Source organism: Amblyomma americanum, chromosome 7 (assembly GCF_052857255.1).
Source record: "Amblyomma americanum isolate KBUSLIRL-KWMA chromosome 7, ASM5285725v1, whole genome shotgun sequence".
Taxonomy (NCBI): domain Eukaryota; kingdom Metazoa; phylum Arthropoda; class Arachnida; order Ixodida; family Ixodidae; genus Amblyomma; species Amblyomma americanum.
The window spans coordinates 3,461,257-3,488,838 of record NC_135503.1 but is presented as its reverse complement, the minus strand read 5'-3'; the positions used below and the strand labels follow the sequence as shown (position 1 = coordinate 3,488,838).

The 27,582-nt window shown below is 49.5% G+C and overlaps 1 protein-coding gene and 2 long non-coding RNA genes across 3 annotated transcripts in view; 2 read left to right on the top strand and 1 right to left on the bottom strand.

The window, feature by feature from the left end:
• LOC144098283 (uncharacterized) overlaps positions 1 to 27,582 on the top strand; it is an 854,931-nt gene that overhangs the window by 132,137 nt on the left and 695,212 nt on the right. The window lies entirely within an intron of this gene.
• Positions 1 to 27,582, top strand: part of LOC144098277 (uncharacterized) — a 156,809-nt gene that overhangs the window by 106,179 nt on the left and 23,048 nt on the right. The window lies entirely within an intron of this gene.
• LOC144098276 (protein BTG2-like) lies at positions 23,662 to 27,336 on the bottom strand. Its single transcript, XM_077630785.1, has one exon. The coding sequence runs from the start codon at positions 26,571 to 26,573 to the stop codon at positions 26,007 to 26,009; it is 567 nt and encodes a 188-aa protein (XP_077486911.1). The 5' UTR covers positions 26,574 to 27,336; the 3' UTR covers positions 23,662 to 26,006.

The window sequence follows — 27,582 nt, the reverse complement described above, 5'->3', positions numbered from 1 at the left end:
TTATTGAAAACGAACGCAACAGACGCAAGCCCCGTACATACGTGCGCATGCGCGTGCGGTCCTCGTTGTAATAAAAGAAAGGGATATATATATATATATATATATATATATATATATATATATATATATATATATATATATATATAGGACGTCACGTGACGTCCAACTCGCACCCTGTGAGCGCTGTTGGAAAGAGACCCCGCATTCGTCTGAATCGTTCATCGTCACTTCTCGGTCCTTGCAAGCATCGGTCGTGCATACAGACTTTCGCCAGGCTGCTGCGTTCATCCTGGACCAAGCGCGGTCCTCGCGCGGAGCGGAAGTGGCACGTCACGTGGTGTTCCGCGGGCGGATGGTCCGCCTTGTAGAGCGATAATATTAAAGCTGATATTAAATTAACCCTAATATTAAAGTAAAGGAACGCAAAGGCTAACAAAGAAAAACTTAAGATCGAGGACTAGCAACGCAAATGTTGGCAAGATAATAGATTCGAAGAGAAGAGGGGTATGGGGAGGATCGAGCCACTTTATTCAGGCCGCGGGTCAATCGTAAAAGAAAATCGAAGGGGAAACGCATATTGGGAATATTGAGTTAGTAGAACAGGGTGAGATAGCAGCTCCTTCATCGCCCTCCTTGCAATGAAGACCGGGCCTCTAAGAGAGCATTTGTGTTGCTTGCATAGATTCCTTTGTGTAAATCTGAGCGAGAGAGATGTGCTGACACATAGGTATCGAATCCGAATTTTTAGCCATAACAGAAACCTGGCTAACCAAACATATCAAGGACTTCAAAATAACGCCCCCAAACTAGATCATTATTCGCAAAGATCCGCCAACACGAGGCGGAAGGGTTGCCTTATTCATTAAAAATAATAATAATAATAAGGGGCACTGAAGTACGGCCCTAAAGGTATGACAGGATAGCGCAATGGATTAATTCCTACATATGCAGAAGGTCATTCTCTACTTTACATTCACCGATCCTTAATTGAGAGTCCTTGTTCCCCTCCTGGCGCAGTGGTCCCAATGGTGGGCCTTGTGTAGCCCAGGTTGGTCTTCCCGAGAGCCCAATACTCAGTTAAACTTCCACCTGCCACTGCGGGTAGTTTGCCCACTACCCAGTGCGCAGGTTGTGATGACGCCGCAAGGCCACGTGACCTAGGTGGCCCGGCTGCCTCCAAGGTTGCTTCCTGGGCATCATCTTCCACAGCCATGATCGTTATTTTTCGCTCCGACGACGCTGCCGGCTACGGATTTTCTGGAGAACGGTTGCCTTTAAAGCTACCGCGTTAAATACAACAGCGAGAGCGAAGTGAGCTGTCAAAGCGGGCGGTGTCACGGTACGCACTTTCGTGGGCAAAATGAACACACCCCTGCGAGCGCGTGCCGAACCGAGCCAAACGGCACGCGGGCGCCGCCTGTCGAAGCACTTGTGGCGACCAGAGTCGCAAGCAGAGCAACGCAGCGCTGGTCTCGACATCAGGCGGCGCCCGTATGCAGTTTGGCTCGGTTCGGCACGCGCTCGCAGGGGTGTGTTCATTTTGCCCACGATGGTATGTGTGCCTCATCGCCGGAGTGCTGCAGCTTGCGGCCAATAATTGGATCGCTCCAGAAGGCGGCGCGGGTCTGTAGGTAAGGACGCGGCTTTTTATTTTTTTTCATCTCCGCTGGCAGCGCACACTCGCTGTTCTTGACAAGAACGTAAGCAACCACGGAGCCAGGTGGAAATAAAAAAAAATCAAGATATCCGGGGGGGCAAACCGGACGACGGTGGCCCCCAGGGTGGCACGGGCGTCGCGACAGAAGCGACGCCGGAGCGATGTTTATCCTGTCCCGGTTTTGCAGAAAGGCAATTGTGCTGACCTTGAGCCAGTTCGCCCCTCCAGCTGACGGCATGATTCGCACGCGAAGCGCAGCAGGCGTGAGAGAAGGGCCTCGCGGCCAGTTCCGTGCAGGGGCCAGACCGAGTGCATGCTCGCCCAGTGCACCCGCAAAGCGCACTCGCCCGGATTTCATCTCAGTTCCAGTTCGTAGGCTGCCTCCCCAAAAACGGTGCATAAGGGCACTTGCAATCCTCATAGCTTTTTCGCGCGGATGCAGGGCAGGTTTTAGTTTCTTTTTTGTTTGTTCGTGCCGTGCTAAAAATGAACGTTGACAACCTTGAGCGCATGTGGTGCTTACGGGTGCCGCTTACTGGACATGCCCCTCTCTCTAGCAACGACCGGGAACAGGAAGTGTTGGCGACGAACTGCTGGGCTAGTTGGCTACACATGCTTAACTTCACCACGGCGCACACATACAAAGAAACAAAAGCATTTCGACGAACAGGAAGCCCCCCCCCGTCTGTTTTTTGTGCGCTGTAGTGGACTGAAAGAGGAAGTGTGCACGTACAGGTAGAGGCCAATATAAGATGCAAAAGTTTATGAGAATTCAAGTACTGATAAAAATCTTTTATGCGCATTACTCGACGGCACTGTGCAGTTTTCGCTGAATCGAGAACATATGGCGAGGAATCAGAGCCTTTATACGGGACACCAGAAGAGGCGGCATCGTTTATACCGTGATGGCATATAAATTTTATCGAGATGAATGGAAGAAAATGAATCACTGGGCGCCCCAAGTCCTGGCGCCGGTTCTTGCTTGCCCCGTCAACGCTGCCTTTTCTCTCCATGCTTTCGCGCACATCGCGACAACAAGCAATCTAGCACCACGGGATCTGTTCGCCTCACACCCACACTTTTTTTTTTATATTCTTGACAGCGAACGTATGCATTTTGTCCCAAGCCCGAAGTAGACAACCGCGTCTTCGAGCCTCATTTGGCTATCTCCATGTGTTCTGGCGTTGAACTTTGTCTCAGAACATTCGTCCTCTTGCTCGCTGCGCTTCCAATAGCGAGGGTGTGGTCCCCTCCCTGCAGCTTGAAATCACACGATAAGCGTCTGCCGTCCGGACAGCGTGGATTGTTCAGGATAAACTGTGCGCCGCGCCTTCTGCTTGCCTGACATCCGCCGTGTCGTTCGCTGTATTGATGCATTCAACGGTTATGTTTTCACCTCTCTTTGTCCGCAGATTTTTGTCCGTCCGTCGATCCACACCACGAGCAAATGACTATTTCGAACTGCGCCACTATCACTGCTGCTTCTAGGCAGAAGGGAGTTGATACGAAATGACTATCTCGAAGTGCGCCACTATCAGTGCTGCTTGTAGGCAGAAGGGAGTTGATATGAAATAACTATCCCGAACTGCACCACTATCACTGCTGCTTGTAAGCAGAAGGGAGTCTTTCTTCTGATGCTTTCTCTCTTGTGTTTGATCACAAGGCGCACATTTGCTTGTAGCGTATGGATTTCTTTCTTCGAGTTTGATAGTTTTTGTGTGTCTAGCTGGCTCGTCGCATGTATAAAGTCAGTGAGATTAAGAACTCTTATTTGCGCCGAGACGTGCCGATAACTGGCGATGTTTCTAAGCGGACATGTGTACAGGCGCCCAAATCTTTAACTGGCGTGCGCAAGCGGCGACTTTTCCGTGCGTCAGCGCCGTATATGACGGGGCGAGGCTGGAAATGCAGTTTGAGGCTGAGCGCATGCCGACAAAGCGCGCTCAGCTGGGCCCATCGTCTGCTAGGCTGTTCCTTCTTAAGGACGTCGCACCACATTATGGCACTTGAGACGAATAGGCAGCGTGAGTAGGCGAATGGTTTTGCTCGCATTTTAAGTTTCGAAGAACAGCGCCGTAGGAACCACGCAAGGAAATAAAATATAAAGATAGGCCGAACACGCTCAATCACGCGAAAAACCAAAGAACATGGATCGCTCGTTTGTTGCTTCCTGACGTAAACGCTTTTTTTCATGTCTAGAAAAAGAAAGGGGGCAGTTGTCAACACACTGCGTTCTTTACGCTTACGAGCGGAGGTGAAGCTATAAAGAAATTTTGAAGCTATAAGACCGCTGTGAAACTTCAGTGATGCTGCTCTGCACGACGGGTTCACGGCGATTTGCGACAGTTATCAAAATACTCCCCGTATACCTCAAAGAGAAATACAAACAAAATGGGATGTCATCACAAAGGGAAGCTGCTAAAAACTCGGCCTGTCTCGCGTATTGTTTGTGAGCAGCGTAAGAAATATTCTGTGTTAGTCTATAAAATATTTCACCACTTTGTCTGCATCTCAGTGAAACAACAAAAATTGCGGTCGTAAACCATTTTACTATGCGCTTCATTCTTGCTGAAATGCTAAGAGAAAAAAAAATGGTGTGACCAATAATGTGCGCACACAGGTCGCTCAGTAGCGGCTGAAGTCACCGTCATTCCCGACCACGGCAGACATGCGTCGTGCAGGGAGTCTTAGAGCGCCGGCAAAAGGTGGTTGTCGGCCTTCAGCTCTTCCCACTGTCTGCTGGTGGCCTCCCACCACTGATCAGGAGTAGCTGTACGGAGGCCCATTATTGACATGTTGGCTTTTAAAATGCCCCAAACATTTTCAATAATGTTCATATCTGCGCCCTTGGGCGGCCAATCTAGCGTCACCACTCCAAGGTTTTCGAGGTGTGCGGTCACTGCTTGCGCCGTGTGGATGGGTGAAAGATCACGCTGTAGCAGGGAATCTGTAGGGTCCATCCAGCACGTGAGGAAGGAGCTGCTGGCCACTGATGGCAATATATGTTCTGGAGCACAGCCGACCATCAATGCGGTGAAGAGGCCCGAGGCCATCCTTCGTGATGACCCCCACACGATCACAGATGTTCGGCCACTTGCCTTGACGTCGTGGACGTAACGAGGATCATACCTTAAAAAAGAAGTATTTAATGCGAATTAATCACAGTGGGTAGCAAGATAGTAATACCATGTATAATAAAACAAGCCACGAGACGAAAGTCGAAACGTTATTGATTTACCTTTTTGCGACTGGCGGGTATCTTTTTTGTTTCTGGTCCCACTGAGAGCAGAAGGTGCTCTCACCTGTAAACGCAACGTTTCGTCAATCGTCGACTGTCCACTGGAGATGCTCTTGAGCAAAGGTTTTTCTGTGGCACTGTCGGAAAATAGGGGCTTCTGCGCAGCTGTCCTGTTTCTGATTACAACTTCCTTTAGTTGTTGTTTAATTAATTCATCTGACACAATAAGGCCGAGGGCAGCATGAAATAACACCCGCTCTGATGAACGGGTTGTCACTAGCGCAGTCAACAATCTGCAAGTCTTTTTCTTCGCTTGTTTTTCTGGTGAAACAGCGAGGAGCATCTCCAATCCGTTCTTCGTCCCGGTAGGCACGTTTGTTTCTGCCCACTGAAGCTGGAGCCACTGCAGTTCTTTAGCAAGTTCCTTCTGCGATGAGCCGCCTATTGACATTCCCATAACTCCAATTCTCTTCGTTTGAGGTAAACGAGGTGGCATTTTGGTAGCAGTTAGAAGCTCCCGCGAGCACGGCCTGTAGAGCAGCTTCACTGAAGTTTCACAGCTCCCTTACAGCTTCGCTGCCGCGCGAAAACATAAAAAACGCAGTGTGTTGACAACTGCCCTTTTTTTTCTAGATATGAAAAACGCGTTTACCCCAGGATGTAACAAACGAGCGATCCATGTTCTTTGGTTTTTCGCGTGATTGAGCGTGTTCGCCCTATCTTTGTATTGTATTTGCTTGCGTGGTTCCTACGGCGCTGTTCTTCGAAACTTAAAATGCGAGCAAAACCATTCGCCTACTCACGCTGCCTATTCGTCTCAAGTGCGATGATGTGGGGCGACGTCCTTAAGAAGGAACAGCCTAGCAGACGATGGGCCCAGCTGTGCGCGCTTTGTCGGCATGCGCTCAGCCTCAAACTGCATCTCCAGCCTCGCCCCGTCATATACGGCGCTGACGCACGGAAAAGTCGCCGCTTGCGCACGCCAGTTAAAGATTTGGGCGCCTGTACGTTACGCCATCGCTGGGTGCTTAAAGGTTTCTTTCATGACAGTTTGCTGCGGTTGTTCCTTGCGTATGCATGACATTTAAAAAAAAAAGAACAGAATAGTACCCACATGTTCCTGAGTGGGGAAATTTAGGCGTTGCTAACTTCTTGCGTAAATCGTCGCGCTGTAGGAGTCGCACTCGGCGCATTTTTGGTTCGTTCTCGTCTCTTCTTTCTTCATGCAACAAAAAACTGGCAGCTTATGATAAGAGAAAAGAAACTTTCTTGTGGATGCCCTGTCGCAGATTCACAAGTGGGTGCATGCCTCTCCAGGTTCCTCTGACGTCACCCTCAGTGCGCGGTAATCAGGCACGCTAGCGCTGCGTGCGCGCAACATCATTCGCATCGGCAGGGCAGCGGCCAACTGTACGGCCACAGGTTCACACATCTGAGAATGGGCCCGATCCCAGCGCTGTGTGCCTTGGGGTGGACGTGATCCTGCGAGCAGTGGTAATTCAGTTTTACGCAGAGGCCGACGTGTCGATGCGGGGCGCTCGCGCTTATGCCGCAGTTGCAAAAACTGGAAGCGCGCCTCGTCGTGCTTGCGAGTGGCCACACGGTGTGCCTTGGAATTAAAGCAGTTTCAAGGACAGTGTCTCCAATTGTTAAAACGACAGCACAAACGGACCGACTGTGCACAGCAAACGGCTCACAAGCACGGCGGTCGACCTCCGCGGGAGCTCGCGTGTTCCTTTGCACGTGCAGGCAGCGAGGCTGACGGCGCAGTATGTGTTGCCGCTGCTCCAGAGGCATGCTGCAGGATCCGAGACGGCAGGGACAGTGTCGAGAGTGTGCCGGCACAGCCGTTAGCAAAGACTGGACGACATGTTGCGGCTGGCCAGCCCGTCTCACATGCGTGTGGGCCCATGCTTGGCCGTCACGCGGAAGTGAACACGCGCGTGCGCTGGCTATTAAGGGAAGAAGGCGCACTGGGTTGACTCGCTTTCCGCGGCATCAGCGAAGCGCAGACGAGGATAAGCCTCACGCCACTCGGCAGCACTGTCCTCTCCTTTCGTGCGCTGGAGGCAGCTGTGACGGCGCCAGAGACCTGTCTCCTCACGCGTATTGAATATATTTACCAGTGAGAAAGTGAAAGAAAAGGTACGTGAAGTTTGCTCCAGGAACAAGTTTTTTCCAAATTACTACTCTATAGATCAAGCTTCGCTGAGGCAACCGAAGCCATGAGAACGCAATCCTGCGTTATAATACAGTCTGCGTCAGTGACTATAGGCATGCAGCTCATCAAAAGGCAACCCATGGAAAATATCAACCACAAAAGTTGAAACACACTGTTTGAATGTTTCCACCACGCTGTGGCAGACATGGTTCCAAGTCATGCTATACCGTGGATGGCGAGGCATATATATACTGCCTGCTGCACGGTTGTGGACACATTAAATGAGGTGGTGGTGGCGGCGAATGCACAGGCGGGATTAGCCTAATCCCGCCTGTCGGTAAATGCTCCTCCTGAGCCGCTGATTTAAATGATTGCGTCTCTACCACCGCTTCACAAGTCTACAGTTCTCTCAAGAGTGACGCTGGTCGCTGCCCTCACAATGCGAGAGACGTCGTCCAAGGTAGCGTTCGGTCTCCTCACGCTGCCCAGGGCACTCGGCACAGAAAACACGGGCACGCTTAAAGGAAACCGTTCACAGTTGCTCACAAAGGTGAGCTGGCGCGGCGAATATTATCTATCGACGTGTAGGCGCAGTTCGCGCGCAGGCGGTACAAGAGAGTCGCTCTGCCACGCGAAAAGCTTCGTGAGGCACTGCTAGTTGCCTTGCCAAGTTCTCGGTCTTCCTCGTCCGTATACGTGATCCATAACAGAGGGGGCACAACACAGAGCGCTGACTCGCAACTAAAACGTTTACTGGCCGCCAGCCAGTATAAAATACTGCCCTGGAGGCCGGAAAGGATACAAGCACGCTTGGCTTGCGTGACATTCAAAATCGCCAATACATCAGGCACGTGTTGTATACGTGGGAAATAATGTCACCGTTGCAGCAGGCACAAGTTAACATTCACAATAAATGTAACGATTTTCCTTATCTGACAGCGCTACAGGGGGAGTACTGATACATTGGTCTGAGGTCCTAGCTATCAGGTGGGCTTCTATTATTTCCCTTGCTAGCGAGTCGCCGTTCTTTGCTGTCACAGAGCATTCCTTATGGAGTGGAAAACAGAGCTTAGTGCCATCATCGTCTTCGCCCCCTTTGCAGTGTTTTGCCACGTGGCCTCTGTTGTGTCCCTTCTCTGTCCCGTCTATCACGCTGTTATGGATCACCGCGAACGCCAATTCGTCCAACAACTGGTATTGTCGTCCGTAGGCCTACAAGGGCCTAAGGACACCTGAGAAAGTGATCTTCCTTTCGTCTCTCCCCTCTCTTTCCTTGCCTGCGCTCCCCATCCCGCGTGTAGAGTAGCATACTGGGCGTCGCCTATTTTCTCTCTCTCTTTGGGACAGCCGCTGAAGATGGACAAGACCGGGCTTCTTGGGCAAGCATAGCTAACAATTCTGGACAAAACCATTTTTGAGCCGGAAACCATTTATTAACGCAATTTTTTCATATAACCAAGATTTCACAATAACAAACAATATATCCGCAGATCACCCGATGACAGACTCGTTTTTTTATATTCTCTTTTTTGCTATCATCAAAAGCGTTCCCCATTGGTTTTCTATGGCAACCTTAACTGTTCGATGCGATCGATAGAAACACTTTAAATAAAGGTTTTGCTGCAGAATGGACCATTACCTTCAATATTAACGTAAATGTATCTTGCAATATTCAAATTTTCAAAATTTTTGTTCGAGAATGTTGGACATGCTTTGCCGCTTTGTTACCAGCGACTACAACGTGAGATGCATACCCACAGGAAGCAAACTGTAAATCCTTTGAACTGTGGCTTCGTGAATCAGGTTAGAAACCAAAATCAAAATTTTATCAACGCGTATCTCTCGTTTCATGCACAGAAATATCTTTCAGTGTTTTAGATTTTGCAAAGATCAAAATGAGATTGCTAAAGTAATTAAATGTTGCTAAATTTTTTTAAAAGTTATTTTCTCGAACATGCTTTGCGACGTGGGATATTTTGACGACATGAGCATGCTGTTTATCGCATTAGTATTATTGATACCCTCAGTGCGGATGCGTCTTCGCATCTGCCATAAAGTTTACTAGGAAAGAGGCAGTCGTCGGGGGACCAGCGCATTGCCGTTCCTGTCCGAACGCAACCCCGAGTACACTTGAATGCAGCTGTATACAGAGCGAAGGCACTGTACTCCGCTCAAGAACAGAGCAGGAAGAGATGCGCTAGTGCCAGGCAGTGGTGGCATTGGCAGCACTAAGTATTCGAATCCTCCAATGTTGTGGAACACGGACTGAGCTGAAGCAGCAGCTGGATAGACTACGGTTCAATAGCGTCGCAGTCTGGGCATGTTGGTAACCCTCGTGTGTTCCTGTCTTTGGTACATCTTTGGTTCTGCCTTTGGTCTTACAAGTCGTTCTTCACCAGAACGCCGTCCACTTGCTTCTTCAGTTTTTTCCTAGTTTGGGATATTATCGTGGAGACTCTGTTCCTTTTTTTTTTGGTAAATGTGATGGAAGTGGGCTCTTTTGAATGTCCTGTGGAACCCAGTGGGTCAGCCGCTGCCGCCGAGAGGAAACGTCTCTGTCTCCCGAGTGGCGTAAGCAGCCAGGCCATCGGCCACTAGCGGTGACTCTTAGGCTGCCGACGGTTTCATCAGAGTCCTGAGCGAGAAGGCCAAACGAAAACTGCGTAGAGGTGAAGACTCGTCGTCGTCGAGTACGTCCGCGATCACCACGGAGCGAGGATCATCGGCACATACTGTCCCGTTTGTGCCAGAGACTTCCGGCGACAATTTGAACCACATCAACATGCAAGCAACTTCTGTGTTCCTAACACTCGCGTCCCGGGAGCAATTAAAGACGGGAGGTTGAATCGTTATATGAGTGCCTTCGCCACTGATGTCATAGACCGGAACGCGCTTGAAAGTTTGAGCAACATCAAAGCTCTCGGCTCCATCCGCGTTCGTTCCCATGTCCTTCAGGGCAGCTGCACTGCGGCAGGCGTCATTTCCGGCGTCGACGTGCCCACCTGCGACTTTGACCTGCCCACTTTGATCCAACCATGGCTGCCGACGGCGTAGCAATACTGCAAGTTTTGGTAGGACAAAGTGCATAGTTGACGTTCCGAGGCGACTGCATTACAACGTACGAGGATGGGCACTTCCGGCACGTGGTAAGACATTTCGTTCCGAAGCCTCTCCAGTGCCGGAAATGCCCGAAGATCGGACACGTGAGTAGTGTGTGCAATTTCCCCAACGTGTGTCCACGGTGTTCTCAGCCACAAAGCGGCGATGCTTGCCGGATAACAGTGCTACAGAATGTACCAATTCCCGCGGCCCTCATGGTGCCGCCTCAAACGATTGTCCACGCCTGAAAAGGGAACGGGCAATACAATTGACGAGACGATTCCCCACAGAGAGAGACCGCCGATAAGGTGCAACGACGTCGTCACCCTCGTCAAAGGTCTTCTAAGAGTCCAGCGGCCAGTGGGAAGAATGGTCCAGGAATTTCTACAACTCCCTCTCTGCATACCACTCTAAAGAACGGGGACTGGCGAAGAAGAGATATGGTCGTCGCAGACGGCACTTGGCCATCCCTGCCGGAGCTAGAAACACCCGCAGTGACCAAGCAGGCATTGCGCACCCAAAGTCCCGAGCCCATTGCAAACCAAGCACAATTAAGGCTGAACAACAGTGGTCCAAGACCGGGACCGGCAAGTGCTTGGCCATCGCCTCAGAAGTACTACACACCCTCAGTGGTCGAACAGTCACCACGCACCCAGTATGCTGAGCCTACTGTTGCTCGGGCACTAGACCAGTGTTTGGATTCAGGTAGCAGCATCCCACCGCTGCCACCAATTGTTGGGATTCAGATAGCGTGACTGGGCCGGAGAAGAGACGAGGACGATCAGAGGAAGAAAACTTTGAAAACTTTATGCAAGGACTATTTACATTATGTACAAGTACGGGCAACTGAGAGGGCTTCTCAGTCAAGAGGGCTTCATAGGAGTCGGGAGTCTCTGATGCCTCTCAAGAAGGGGGGCTCCCTTGGCATCAAACCGGCAGCTCCTTGAATACTCTTCGTATTCCCCGGATCCCTAGCTGGGGAATACAGTTCGAAGAATGATGTCCAATCACACGATGGCACTGATGGTACCACCCACGGCAGGGCGGTCCTGATGCTTCTTCGCAGCTCGGTCGAGGGAAAGGGAACAGGACCCGGTCACGTTGTCGTCCCCGCGGCTTCCAGGTGGCCGCGCACGTGCGTCCGGAGGGCAGCTGCATGACACAGGAATGCGGGCTGTCTCCCCACAGGTGTCGAAAGAGTTTGACTGGTGACCGGAACGCGGAGGCTCTGTCGCAGGTGCAGCACTCGGGCAATTGTTCAAATCCAGCGTGACTAAAGGACCAGAGGGCGACGACCGGAACCACAGCAGGAAGTAAGCGCGATCACAACACCAGGAGCCGATCCAAGTAGGAGACGAGCAAGTAACTGCTGTCCTGCAGAGACATACGTGAACACCATGCGTGTGTTGATTCCCATGCCTGCACACGGCAGCTGCACAGAATGCACTCACTGCAAGTGCTTGATATGTTCTTGCAGTTCTCCAGTGTATAGATGCTACAATGGCTCATCCAGCATCATCGTTCCGAGGAGTCGGGATGTCTCACTTTGTCATCCACACTGTCAACCACGACGGCAAGCAGCCTTTCTAGACGGTGGAATGCCTGCGCTGCGTAACTGTCCTGCATTTGGCGATGAAGGACGGTCGATGTGTTCTGCTGAGGTCGCAGTGCACGGCATCCCTCAAGGTGTGCAGCTGCGGTGGCCTGTGACTTTCAGCGCATGTGTCGCTGTGCTTGCTACGGACAGCATTTCTCTACTTCCCCTTACACTTTTACGCCCCTCTCCCCCCACTGCTGGGTAGCCAACTGGAACATTCTTCTGGTTAACCTCCCTGCCTTTCTCCACTTTTCTTTCTATCTCTCTCTCTTCGTGGTCCTCGTCTGATTGTGCGCTGAAACTTTCACTTCTATACTCCGGGTTCAAGCCTTGGTCCGTTCCAACCTGAACGTGCCCAGTGGCCACTGGGCAGCCTTGCTCGCGGAATGTCGTCCCCGAGGTGCGCCGAGCAGCAGCGGGGCGGGTCGACCAGCCAGCCAGCCAGCCATGGCGCAGCAGCGTCCCTTTGTGACGCCAGAAAAACCGGCGTCGTGCAACGGCGTCCCCGTCCAGCTATTGAGCGCCAGCACCGCTGTGCCGGGAGCGCGAACGCTGGCCAACCGTTTCTTTTCTGCTGCCGCGGACCGGAGCGGCCGGCCTAGTTTCGTTTCGAGAGGCCGCTTCGGTCGTGGGACGGAGAACGCACTGCTGCCCGCCGCGATGGCCGACGGTCGCCCGAAACGCCCCCGAGAAGGTGCAGCAGGCTGAGCCTCTCAGGGTTAGTTGAATTTCCCGTTCACCGTGCTGATGATGGAATCGGGGTTTCTTGATGTCTTCGTGGTTCTAACTCACAAACAATTACGTTACTCGAGGAAAGGGGAAGGTTAAGTATTTATTTACAACATGACTAAATCGTTCATCAGACCAATTCAGCCCCGGTTCAACCCGGGGCACTTACTTTTGACCCCTCTGTCTCCGCCCTTAGCGGGGACAGCAACCAGTAAGATAACAAGCGACCCTCCTCACCAATCAGTGGTCAGGGAAAGGAAAATAAGGTTTCCGCCAACTAATCACAGATTGGGGAAAGCATATTGATTAAACAATGGTCGGGGAAAGGAAAGCCAAACATTTGGAAAAGGAGAGGTTGTAACCAAACACACAAACAGCACGAACACCACTACCATTTCCCACCGCGCAAAAGTTACTACATTCCTAGTCTTGACATCTGTTTTCTTTTTCGCACACGTGCATGCGAGACAAGCGTATGCCGAAGAGACGATCACTCAAGACGTTCAGTTCTTTAGAGAAAAACAAAAAACACAGTCGTCAAGGGAATAAGCGCTTCATGTCACTCGATTCTACCAAGTGCCTGTCCCGCATGCCCGAAGCTCGGCAACCCTTTTGGCTCCACACACACGTTGACCGCCGTACCTGCCTAAGCTTCTTCACGACGGCGTATGCCCGTGACGACGCGAAGAACACAGACATCCGCTGCAAGAAGGGAGAGGGGGACGGGACGGGTCCCTTTGTTGGCGACGCGCTGACCACAATGCAACCGCCGCCGAGTCCCAGTCTGGCGTGCAACGCGGCATTCCTCGCGAACACAAGACCGACCACGGAAAGTTGAGCGAACGTCACAGGGTTGCTGCATCTTTGTTGGTCGCGTGTTGGGAAAGCGTCTTCCCCCGATCGTATTTGGCCGCAGCATCGCAGCTTCTCTCCTGGTGTCAACCTTGCCACGCGGAGTCCACACTAGGCACGAGTGCGAGTTTCAGCGCTACTTCGGTGTTTTAGCGTTAGAGCGTTAAAGACCCCATTGCCCAAAAAATCCGGCGCCGCCGTTGTGAGCGAAAAATCACGAGCATGACTCTGGCAGGTGGGGGTCCAGGCGCCGTAGTCGTAGGCTCTGGGGTACAACCTTGGTTTCCCCGTGAAGCTTGCGGTGACCGCTACCCGAGACGCCCTACAACGCGACGACACACCAAGCGCACGAACCCCGCTGAGTGTAAATCATGTGTGCCGCCTCTTGGAGTTGAAATGAAATGAAATCTTTATTTGCCATCAAATACAGATGGGGGGATCGTAGAAAAAAAGCTGTCCTTGGACAGCTTGACGGGTCCACAATCCCTTATTTTGGCAGAGTGGCGGCAACACGTAACATATTCTTGATATGCAAACATATACATACATATTTAATATGATACAGACTTAGTACTCGTAAACGAAAACAGCAGAAAACAAAAAGAACAGAAAACAACAGCGGAACTCACTTCTACAAATCCAAACGAAAGCAACAGCAAGGCTAGATAACATTACATAGAAATCAAATACATCTGCCGGAGGTTCTTGTAGGTTGCCGTGAAGAGGTCAAAACGGACAGAATTATAATAATTCAAAAGCGTTGGTATTGTGTACTTAAGGCACTGTTTCCCGTAACTTGAACGTGACATTAGTACTGACCAATCCTCAAAGTGTCTTGTAAGGTAACTTGGAGTTCTGTCTTGTAATTGGGATAGGTTACGTATATTGTTGACATTGCTGTGGATTTCTTCTTTATATACATGGCTTAAGCGATATCTATAGAGATTGTGAGCTGGAATTACACCAGAGTTGCTAAAAAAAGTTGAGGTGGAAGCAGTATAAGAAGCATTATATGTGTGTCGGAGATACTTTTTCTGTAACAGGTGGATGTGTTCTATATTAGTGGATGTTGTGTTTCCCCATACTAATTGACAATAGTTCAAGTGTGACTGAAAGAGTGAATGATAAAGCAAACGTTTGATGCGTGTGGGAATTATATACCTTAAACGACCTATTACACCAGTTATTTGACTTATTTTGCTTAGAACATGCTTGACGTGATTATCCCAGGACATATTTGCGGAAAAGGTGACACCCAGACATTTGAAATTCTCGACTAAAGCGATGCATCGTGAGTTTATTATAATATCTTGATGCTGAGGTATGTGCTTGTTTTTCGGCCTGAATATAATCGCTTTTGTTTTGCTTTCATTTACCTTCATTGCATTTACTCTCGACCATTCCTCTAAGGATTTCATTGCACTGTTACATTGTTGGCCGACCTCTCCGCCTTTCTTTCATTAAAATTCCCTTTCTTCATTTGTTACATTGTTCAACAAGAAGATTAGTATCATTCCCAGCAAAAAAAAATACTAGATTTATCTGCATAAATAATAAATTTTGCTTTAGGGTTAATAGTGACGATATCATTCAGATAGAGATTAAAAAGTAAAGGTCCTAAAATACTTCCCTGTGGCACTCCACAGCTAACAGCTTTAGCTTTCGATGCAAAGGCACCTATTTTCACAACTTGAGTTCTATTGGATAGGTAGGATTTCATAAGAGCTAGTGCCTGTCCTCGTATTCCATACTTACTTAATTTTTCCAGCAAAATGTTATGGTTAACTAAATAGAAGGCTTTAGAAAAGTCCACAAAAATGCCAACAACTATTGCTTTGTTTTCAAACGCCGTTAATATATATTCTTTCTGCTCTAGCAACGCTAATTCAACTGATTTGTTTTTACGGAAACCGAACTGGTGTGGTGTTAACAGATTATGTTTTTCAATGAAATTTGCCATCCTCGAATACAAGACTTTTGATTTCAAACAGCTTTGAAAAGATCGGTAAAATAGATACCGGCCTGTAATTTCCCAGCTCATTACAATCTCCTTTTTTGTACAGAACAGTAACTTTTGCGCACTGCATTCTCGCTGGGAAAGTTGCTGATTCTAAACACATATTAAAAATGTGGGTGAGGATGGGAGCAATAATATCAATTACATGTTTGATTGGGCGTACTTGAAGACCATCGATGTCACAACTGCTAGAGTTCTTTGAGGCTTGTATAGCGGACATGATTTCATACACTGTTACGGGTTGAAGGTACACTGTGTTGTTAATATAAGTGGAAACGTATTTGCTAGCATGAGAGGATATAGAGGGAGCAGAAGCGATACTAGTGAAAAAATTGTTAAAAGCATCAGCTAGTTCTGCACCGGATAATTCTTTTCCGTCAACTTGTAATTTCAATGAAGGCTTATGCGAGTGACCACGATTAAGGATGGTGTTCAACCTCGACCATAACAGACTGTTTTGACGGCACTCAATATCCAACAAAGATAAATAATATGCTGATCGTGCATTTCGCAACTTCTTTGTTAGCTTATTACGATGCTTTTTAAATTGGACAAGATCATCTGCTGATCGCGTATGAAGGAAATGTTGATATAGATTGTCCCTCGTTTTCATTTCACTCCGTAATTCAGGTGTAGGCCATGGTTTGCGTGTTCTTTTACTTATTTTGCGTGTTCTTGACGGGAAACTCTTGTGGTATAGTTGGGTCAGTATATCCATAAACTTATCGTACGCTTCACTGGCATTTGTGAGATTACCGATCGTGTCCCATTCCACTGACAACAGGGCGTCACGAAAGGAATTCAGTGTTGTGTCTGTTATTAGTTGGTACATTATTGGTGGGGATTTTTTTCTTATTGACCTGCTTGATTCTACACACAAGAATACTGGCAAATGATCGCTGATAGAACATGACAAAACTCCAGATTTAACATTCGGCCCCTATCAAACACATACTTTTCGTCAAGCGGGGAATTTTACCGAAAAGTTAAAGGAACACCAATGGGAGCATCCATCTCTGTCGTCATGGCCAATTTAAGAATGGAACACATCGAACAACGAGCCCTCAACTCATTCCACCCGGAACCAAATATTTTCCTCAGGTATGTCGACGACTGCTTCGCCGTCATCAAAAGATCTGACACTCAAAATTTCCTTCGTCATTTAAACTCCGTAGAACCTGACATTCAGTTTACGCTGGAGGTGGAACAAGAAAACTCCCTGCCGTTTTTGGACGTCCTCGTGTCCCGAAACCACAAGACCCTTCAATTCTCCGTATACCGCAAGCCAACCCACTCAGGCCGATATCTCCACTTCTCTTCGAACCACCCGACAGTCCATAAAGCATCAGTGGAGAAGACGCTGTTCAGAAGAGTTGAGACACACTGCAGCACAGAACTTGACAGAAAAAAAGAACAACGCACGATATTCAAAGAACTCATCATGAACGGCTACCCAAAAGACTTTATTCAAAAAACCATTCGACGTCAAAAACACAACATTCGTCAAGAAATCATCGCACAAAGAGCAACGCCACCACCAAAATACGTCACTATACCTTATGTCAGAGGTGTCAGCGAGACCATCGCCCGAATCCTGAGAAAATCGGGTCTCCAGGTGACGCACAAGCCCACAAACACTGTTGCGCTTTGCCTACCTGTTCCCAAAGACCGGCCGCCGAGAGAAAGAGCCCAAGGCATTGTCTACAAAATTCCATGCGCCGACTGTGACGCAAGCTACATCGGCGAAACCAAAAAATTCAAAGAAAGAATTCGGCAACATAAAAACGACGTCCGCAAATTCGCAAGAGAACGCAATCCAGTAGCCAAACATTCCGAGGACCCCGACCATAGAATCAACTTCGAAGAAACCCGCATCCTCGGAACCGAAACAAATTACCACAAAATGCTCGTTCTGGAATCCTGGCATATCCAAACCAACCGGAGCAACATCAACTGCACAAAAGGAAACCGGCCCCCAGTATGGACCTCCTTCACCCCGCGACGTCACGAAGACGCGGTGGCGCTGATGTCAGCAGCGACTTTCGCATGGTAGGCAAAACAGCTACGGCCAGGCCGGTGCCTACCGCAGCTGCTGCAGCTACCGGCGGCTACATATCATGCCTGCGCACTGCAGAAGCCGCATGTATTGATCAGCTGCGTCACTGTTCGATCCACGTAGTAGCATAAAAGGAAATTTAAATTAGCCCCGATAGGCTCCTCGCGATAAATACCGCATTAGTAAACTGGCTAACGGGGAATGGGCTGCGGTACTAAAGCGCGAATTCTGGGAGTCGATCGGCACTGCCACTCAATGTACTTAATAGCATGTAACATCAGCATAGTACGCTTATAACTGCGCACGGAAAAAAAGCACGTATCTAGCTGCGCACGCATTTATCACCTTGAGCCGGTGTGCACGGGGCCCCCGCCGGCAGGTTCACTCGCCCCAAGGAGTGCGTTCATTTGTTAATAGCACAGCATGTTTTAATGGCACGTTTTATGGCATTTGATATTTACTAGAAAGCGTTTCTTAATATGACAGACGTAATTATTTAATTCGAGTAGAAAGAAGTCTGGTAAGTTCATGCGCGGTCACGTTGGCTTGCTTAGGATAGCGTACCTTAAGTGTGCTAAAAGCCACATGCTTTTTCATTGCATCATGCATGTGTCATGTTTCATGATGCAGTCCATGACCGCGAAGCTTGTTTGGAAATAAGCAGCCGCAGGCATGCTACTAACAGACGTGTCGAGATTGAGAGGGGGTGCGGCAATGAAAAGTATTTTCGTTATTTATGCACGCGATATGAAACTAAATTTGGTGCAAATATGAAATTGCTACGCTAGTTTCGGTAATGCCTTTTATTTTAGCTATACCTGGTGCAGTTCTTGGGTAATTATAATTAACCCCCTCGTCAAGTCACCTCAAGGTCTTAACTATTTGAGTAGAAAGTGCGCAAATTTTTTTTTTTGCCAGCATGTTTACAAAGCCTTGTTCTGCATATGACGCTATTACTTCTTTTTTAGATGATCATGTACTTATGCATTAAGGACAGTTGGCGGCCAGTTGGCACATGATTTCACCGAAAAAACAGCGCGCTTACACGGGACACGAGAACGAGCGCTGTGTGTGTGCGTGTCTCCTTTCTCGTGTCCCGTGTAAGCGTGCTGTTTTTCGATGTACTTATGCATGCATAGTTACGTGAAAACGTTTCTTACAAAAATAATGGACATAATACGGCACCTGTAGGAAAAAAAATCGAGAGATAAATTACATTCCTCAACGTCTCAGGAATCGTTTGCGACAAATAGAATCATTCTATTTTCATGCGTTACGAAATTACGAAGGTGTGAGTGATGCCAATCGCAGAAAATGTGAAAGGTCAGAAAACGAACCTTAACTTTTACTTCCTCTTTTTTTGGCCTCTTCGCTTGCGCTTTGGTCAAAGAAATGCGGCCCTGAACACAAAGAAACCCTCAAAGGAATTACCTCACAATTTTCGACGACACCGCATCTCGAAAGCGTACTTTATAAATTTCTACTGAATATTTTGCTATAATTTTTCGTCACGAAACAGAACACCCCGGGCTAAGAAAGAAAATAATTCCAGAAATCAAAAATTTTCACCAAATCGACCAGTTTAACAAGGGGAGAAGTCGGCCTGGCTGGTGCGTGATCCTGCGGATAAAAACCGCTTAAGCGGGACAGCTAGAGGAGAGTAAGTACACGACGCAGTCCCCACTTTTCGCACAGCACGACACCTACGTATGTCAGCAGAAAGTATTTAGAGGGTGTTGCGGTGAGCGCACGTCTGCTCCGCCGAAAGATCGCCAGCACATCCTCTCACTACTGTCCCGAAGCAAAATCATTCTGGCTAGAGCAGAGTTCCAAAAGCTTCCTATTTTATTCAATGCCTAGCGTAGAAATCAACGGCAGAAACGCTTTCTGTTTACTACTAATCATATATACAATACACAGTGGCGAACTATTTCTCTGAATACGCCGCACGTGGCCAATGCGAGCTCGTGTACTTCAAGAAATTACTATGCTGTAAACATCAATCATTGCTGTGATTCGCAGAAACTGAAAACGCGCCTACAAGCCTTGAAAACCCGTGCTCAACACCTCTCCGCGACGACACTCCCTGGCCTTTTGGCTACCACGAGCTCGCTAGCGACTGCAGCGCCACCTCGTTTGTTTACAAACATGCAGGATATGCCCAGAGACTTCGCTCTTCAACTCAACGAAAAAAAGTCGCCATTCACCACCTCCCTCCAGTGCGCCAGCGTGACTAAAAGCCAAACCCCCCGCCCCCCCCCCCCCCCCCCTCCCCTCCATACTTAAAAGACGCTGTGCAAAGCTTAAATTTCCGGCAGCGGGGTAACTTAAGCCGAGCAGCTACGGAGCAGCTTTGTGAAATCCCAGGGCGTTTGCTAGCTTGGTTGATAAAGCCCAAGCTTGCCACAGCGTTGGACAAAGAAGACAATCATATGCGGTGCTGGTTGTGTGTTTTGCTTCTAGCTTATCTGATTTTGAAGTTTTTTCTTTAAAAAAGTAATGTGAAGCTCACATTACTTTTTTTAAGATGGAAAATGAGAAATGGCGAGTACAAAATTTCCGCTGGTCATTACATTGCGTATAAAATCCAGAAATCGAGTAACAGTGCGTCCTTCTATTCGCGCTGTAACACGAGACAGCTGGACCAAAGCACAGCTTGCGCATGTTGCAGCCGAGCAGGCCTTCATCAGGTGCCCTCGCACGCAACTGAATGCTTGTTACTCAGTGCTTTTAATAAATACCATTTACTAACTGTGCTTCTGCTAAACTTCCAAGTTACAGTTGCAATGCAAATATGCGCTGAGAAGGCAGCTGCTGGCATGATAGCTCAGAATATGGGCAGAGATAAAAGGTCGGCTCTGGATTTCCTCAGCTAATCAAGGATATGCAAAGCGAAAGCTGTCAGCGTTGGCAACGCTCCAGACTCCGATGCACATAGACATAGCAAGAACTGTTTCAGTGCGCTTTGCACAAGCTGAGCTATCTGTAGCAAAATTTCAATTTCAGCGCCTCCGGGCCTCTCGTCACTTTTTACCCGCTGAAAGGTCGGCGCCGGCCCCACCGCCGACGCGGGCGAGATTTATCTGGGGGGGGGGGGGGGGGGGGGGGGGGGGGGGGCGGAGCTTCGACCCCCGGAGCTTATTGGTCCCGGCATTGTGAGCTGCCTGACGTCTGAAAGGATCTGACCAATGGCCGTCTCTTGACCGGCATACGCAGGAGGGTGGAGCACGAAAAGGAAAGGGCCGCCAACTTCCGTGCGCGATTGCGGGTTCTCTGCTGCGTATAATTCCGTAATTCAGGTGCTCATGGCAACACAGCGAGTTGATGTGCTCTGCTCTGTGGTGAAGTGGCGCCGTGAATTCTCGGAAGACGAAAGAGCGAGCTGGAGTCCGTCGGTTGTCACTGATGGCGTTCATTGCGAAATCGAAGGTTGTATTCGGTTGAACAGGCGCTTAGCTATTCAGCACTTTTCATGAACTCGAACTTCATGCCTTCACATAGAGTAATCATATTCGGAAGCCCTGGGATAGTTACGTCGGTGAATTTCAAGCAAACACAAGTGGCTGCTGATAACTGACGTACGCTTTCTCCACGACAGCGCTCGGTCCCATACGATGAGCGCCACCACCTCGCTTCCGGCAAGGTACACCCACGTGAAAAGTACACGTGTCAAGGGGTTCGCCTGTGAGGCCTGCTGCATGCCTCGTTATGCATCCTCAGCCACCGTTAACTCTCGAGAGAGGAATGGCATCGCATCATCCTGAATCCTCTCAAGCTTTGGATTTGTATATGTGCTAGGGAGCCCTGCTGAACAGAGCTTAAAAGCAAATCCCTTGGGCTGCATACTTTTGACGAGGGCTGTACAGATGGAAAATTTCGGAGCCTGCCCCGCATAGCACGGACATGGCGCCCTCTAATTTTCACCCCTTTGGTCTACTGAAGGATAATCGCGCTGAAAACAATTCACCGGTAACAAGTTCTCAGGAGTCATGTCTTAGTTTACACGGCAGGCGGAAGACTTTTTATTACCACGGCAGCCAGAAGCTGATTCCCAAGCTAAACAGTTACTTGGATAATGGTGGCAAAAATGTGGAAAATGAAGAAATATAAAATGATTACTTCTGAGTTTTGTGGAGTAAAAATTGTGCACAGCCTAGGCGCTAGCCTCTGTATATTTACTTTATGGACACTCCTAGCACTTACAGTGGCAGACTGCTTGGAGAGAGGGCGCATGCTCTCAGCGTAAAGGCCGCGAGAAAACAAAACAGTGGAACGTGAGGCGCTTAGTTTATAGCCAGCGCTAGATGCGAGTGCAGCAGCAGACATCCCATCCGCCACCACCGTTGTCAAGGTTTGGTTTTACGGGCTACGAGGGCCTCCGACCACCCGGTGTTAAACGGGCCTCTAGCATTTTCGCAACGGGATAGTTGAGTTGCCCCTTTCAAATGGTGATGAGAGGAAACACCTTGTTGATGATGAAATCGGGGTGTCTTGATGACCAGGTGGTTAAAACTCGCAAACATTCACGTTACTCGAAGCAAGGAGAAAGTTAACTATTTATTTACAACATAAATAAAACGAGAAGAAACAAAGCAAGGAGAAAACTATTTACATGACTAAACCGTTGATCAGACGAATTCAGCCCTCGTTCAACCCAGCGCGCTTGTTTTTAAACCCTCTGTCTCCGCCCTTAGCGGGGACAGCAACCAATAAGATAACAAACGACCCATCTCGCCAATCAGTGGTTAGGGAAAGGAAAACAAGGTCCGCCCACTGATCAGAGATTGGGGAAAAAGTTCTGATTAAAACATTTGGGAAAGGAGAGGTTGCAATCAAATACACAAACAGCACAAACACGACCACCCTCTCCCACGGCACCCACGGCCAAGCCGTTACCACTTTCCTATCTCTTTCGCACACGCGACAAACATATGCCGACGAGACGAACGCTCAAGTTGTTTACAGAACACACCGAAAGAGAAGACAGTCGTTACGGGAGTAGTGGGCTTCCGGTCACTCGGCTAATACTCAGCCGTATGTATCTCTTGCATTCCCGAAACGTCGGCGACCCCTTGACAACGCAGGCATGTCGACACCTGTACATGGTTAGGCTTCTTAAGACGGGCTATGCCCGTGACGGCGCGGAGTAAACAAGGACGTCCGCCGCACGAAGGGGAGGCCAGGACGGGTCCATTTGTTGGCGACTTCCGACCCCACAACGAGTTCTCGGGAAGGTCAGCGAACTCCACAGGGATCAAAACCGCATCTTTCTGGTCAGCAGCCAAGCACTATAACCCACCGCGTTAGAAATGGCGCAATAATGTGAAGCGCAGTTCAGAAAAACGTCCTTGATCGTCGCTGTAAAGCCTTCTCAAGCGCCCTGCGTCACTACTTTGCTGAATGATTTTCGCTCAGCTCCGACCTTCGTGGTCTTGAGCCTCGCTGTCAGACATTCGCTTTTTGGTGCCGTGGATTGTTATGCAATTAAAAGTTCCTCACTTGGCGCTGTTGTTTATGTGTTTGAGACAAAGACCTTTGTTTCCGCATGTGCAGACACGTAAACAGGAGGCTGAGCGTAGGTGCACGCTTCGGGTGTTTGTTTTCGCAAACAGCTGAAATGGAAGAAAGTGCAGGGCGCGTTGATTTAGATCCCCCCGGTTCCTGACTGTTGCTATGGGCGCCGCCTGCTCCGCACTCGCTGATAAGAGGCCGTTCATTCCGCATTACGTCAGCTGCATTGTATGCCGCTTGTTGAAACCTATTTTCCAAAAGCGCGGCTCGAGCAAGCACTTCTAACACTACTCAGCCCTTGTGTGATATTAATCCCGTAAGCAGCACGTTCTTTCGTGCTGCAGAGTGGAGATTATCAAAACTCAAGCCAGTCATGCGTCTTTTATCACGAACAGCGATTTGTGCTTGTACCACCGAAACACATCGCAGGCACCTTTTTTCATCACGACTACCACCCGCCGCTGCCCTCTGTTGTAGACTTACCTGCCGCTGGTTTGGTACATCCATTTTCACACCAATGAGGTAACATACCCGCAGTGGTATAATCCTTTAGCGGCGGCCGCTGCCCACACTGTGTTCACTGTATATAATCCACAAGATGACACAGCCTGAATCCAGCCCCCATCGAACGAAACGTCACTGGTGCCGCCGAATAAAACAAAAACAAAAAAGGAGGAGGAGGAGCCACGCAGGGTTGTCTCGTGTGGCTTTCCGCAGCAGGCGATCGAATGACAGGAGCCGGACTTTCAATGCATTCACGAGATTTATTTACTGTACAAAAAAATCTCCTATAGTTGTACGACTGTACATTTACAATAATGCCTTTATACAGCTTTCCTTTTTACAAGACAGAAAAAAAGAAGAAATGAATCTTTACAAGACAAACTGGCAAAATGCAGTTTCAGTCATACGAGGGTTGACGACGCACGATGTGTGTGGTGGTGGTTGATGAGCATGTGGCTTTTGTAAATAATGCGCGATAAAACATAAAAACAATGTGTGTTTCGAGGACTCGACTCTCTTTTGACATACCTCGCTTTTTTTTCATTTATACAACATAATTTTTATCGCTAAAAGAACAAAGGGAAAGAAGGAAGGACAGTAATAGGTTAGAAGAAGAGGCAAAGGCAGGAGGAAAAGACTGTCCAGCGAGTGGGAACAGTTGCGTTTTGGACCGGCCACAGGAGCGCACCGCCAAAGCTGAGAAGACAGTTCAGAGGGACACGAAACGAGAGGAAAATGTACAAATTCCTTCACGAAGAAAGCGAACAACTCTTTACAATAATGCACGCACAATTGACGGGCGCACACGTTGGGGGAGAGCCCCGCCGTGGTGTGGCAGCGCGGCGGCGGCGGCAAAAAAAAAGAATGCCGTTCCAAGCACAGCGAGCACTCCACGGCCACCATGAACACTGGCTCCATCACCGGTCAGTAATCCAATCGGATTGACAAAAGGGCAGACTAAAAGAATCTATACATAAGTAACAGGGAAAAAGGCAGTAATACTTTCTTTTTTTAAAAGACTCTTGCTCTAGACAATACTCTGTGGGAAAGACAGCGAAAAAAAAAAAAAAAAGAATATCGACCGGTTTACAAACGGGGGTGCACTGCATGGATAGAACAGGGGTGTGTATGTATGTGTGTGTGTCGCAGTGAAAAGACGCAATGATGGCTGTAGCGGCAGCGATCACAGTTGGTGGTAAGAGTAACAGCAGTGGTGTGTCGGCGAACAGTTACTCGGGAAATAAAGAAAAAAATTATGCGAGGCCAAAAAAAAAGAAAACATTGACAGAAGAAATGCAGGAAACTCTCGCCAAAACCAAAAGCCTAGCAGCAGAATCAAATTGTTTCTCATTTTGCGAAACGGGCGACGGCTGACCATCGCAGATAACATCGGAGGGTTCACACATGTTTCCTTTGCGGCCGCGAAAAAGTCGGTTACAAAAGGGACACTCGAAAGAGCTTGACTGACCGGCTAGACTTGTGTATGATACCATTGGTTTTTACTGCAATTTACCCCTCGCTCGACTTGCCTCCAATATACATTTTTTGCTCTCATATCTCCGTCTCTTTATATGCTGCTAATGTGACTTATTAGATCAAGGTAATTCTTTTTTCGTTTTTGCGCTCTCATTGATGTCTCGAAGAAAAAAGATGGGCGTTCTGGGGGCAATGGTCCCTGAAAAAACTTGTACTCCCAGGCTGTGTAGACACACGAACACACAAAAACGTGATTGCTCTGACTTTGAGAGAGATATACACATTTAACAGCAGTCTGTCGTTGCCTTTCAGACGTCACTTTTGCCTCTGACTCTCCAACTCGTCTATTATCGTGGTTTTGTTGGCATTTTCATTGCGTTTTTTTGTACAGTCCCTACACAGGTTTTAAAAGCCGCTGCACAAATTCCCTTTGTGTAGTGGCTCGTCTTACTATACACATATACATAATTATATAAAAAACTGGGAAGGAGAGGAAGAGCACTTCGCGTGTTCATTAAATAAACTAAAAAATGGGAGGGGGGGGGGGGGACCAGGATTCCTCGCATCGTCGTAGTTGTTGCCTATTTCAGCAGCCAGTCTCTCTTTTTTCTTTGTGAACCATGCATCAACTATGACGACGGGGGCGCAAGTCTCGGGGTAAAAAAAAAGGGGGGGTGAAAGGGGGCCTTCTCTAAAAGAACGAAAAAATTTTAACGAGATCACATTGTACCGTACCTCCCGCCCTGGCCAAGCGAAGAGGCGCTCGGTTGGGAGGCGGGCTGACCACCACTGCGCAGGCGCCCGTCCCGAGCGGTGTTGGGCGGACAACGGGCGCACTCGTACCGATCCGACGACGATCGCGGGCCGTTGTTCCCCCGGACCCGGCCCCCGCCGCCGCGGCCGACGCACAGCGCCCGCAGTCGCTGCCTGGCGAGAGCGACGCCGCGCATCATGCGATCTGCGTCGGCGGCCGGGTCCGGGAGTCAGGCGGCGGCGGCGTCATCAACCATCGGCGCGCGGAGCGGGTGGCTGCCGAGGCCCCAACCCTCAAACGCACTGAAGCGCGGACATTTTGGCAGTCTGTCTCTTGTCACATAGGAGAAGCGCTTTTAGCTCGACACGTACGTGGCCATGGGCTCGAAGGTGATGTTGCGGGGGTCGGCGTCCCACGAGCCCTTGCAGCCCGCGGGCCGCGCGGCGGCGTATCCCGCGTAGTGGTGGTGGTTGTTCAGGTGATTGTTGTGCTGGTGGTGGTAGGAGAGCGCGCCCTGCGGCGAGCTGGTCAGCACCGAGGTGAAGTGGCTGTGGCTACCTGACGAGTGGCCGCCGTCGTACAGCACGCAGATGGAGCCGTTCTCGCCGATGCGGTACGAGACCTCGCGCGGGTCCACCCAGAGCGTGAGCTCGTTGGGGAGGAGCTCCCGCAGACTAGCTTCTTGCAAGCCGCAGGCGCGGCCGGCCTTGGCCAGAATGGGGTCCATCTTGTGGTTGATGCGGATGCAGCGGTAGCCCGAGCCCTTGGAAGGCTTCTCGGGAAACCAGTGGTGCTGGTAGTGGTGCCGCAATAGGTCCTCTAGGGTTCCTCGGAACACGTCGAGCAGTCGGGAATCCAGGTTCCGACCGAGCCGAAGAATATTCATGAGGAAATCGGACGCACTTCGGATCTCCAGTCTCATGATGAGCTTCGAGTCCAGCAGTGGCGAAGCCAGCAGCGAGGCGGGGAGCACAATTTGACCGGTAACCGAGCACGAGCCACTTTGATTCCACCACGGACCCCTTCGGCCGTCGGGGAGACTCGCTTGGCGCAGTAGGCCTAGCGCTGACTATCCAATATGGCGATGGCTGCGGCGCAGGGGACCAGCTGACGACGCTCACACTCGCAGGAGGAGATCACAGGGGTGCGGAACAATCACACAACGGCCACAACGACGAGGTGCACACAGACACACTTGGACGGCTCCACTGAGGTTTCTGTTCACTTATTTTTGGCAGGTGGGTTATAACGCGAAAGACGGCAGAGCCGCCACCTTTGGTGTCCTGTTCCAGGCGTACGACTGACCGGCTCTCTGCGGCGCGCGTATATATGCGGCCGACGCCGCGAGCTCCCCTCGCTCACGACGTCACCAGTGACGTAGACGTCGCACCAATGGCAAGCTGCGCGCTTAAAAAAAAAACAACCTTACCATCAATGGGATTGGCTGCTCTTTCCGGAAGCTGACGTCAGGGCCGGTGGGGCGACGCGTCCCGCAGAGAGAAAGGCCTTTGTCGTCTGCTCCCTTCCGTAGCAGACGCCCGGTCGCTCCGAACGGCGCTTTGCGTGTGGACTCTCCGTGGTTGCTCGCTGAATCTCCGAAGTAAGGAAAGCCGGTCCTGAACCGACGTTATTTTGTCCTGGCTTGCTGCTAGTTCAGTGCTTTCGAGTGATAATAAATACCTAAAGAGTGTTTACATGTCCTTTTTTTTTTTCTTACTCGGCGCTGAGGCTCCGGCAGCCTCGCCCGAGAGCCGGTTCTCGAGCTGCCTACGTGGACGGGATTGTTTACAACGTCGTGCCGTTTAGTGGACAAGTCCGTGAATATGCATGTTGAACACAAAAAGAAAAGGCGGCACTAGTTCGTTTAGCGCACCAAGCTTGTTTTATTTCTAGATGTTTTGGAGCTTCTCCCCGAGAGATTTCATGATCGT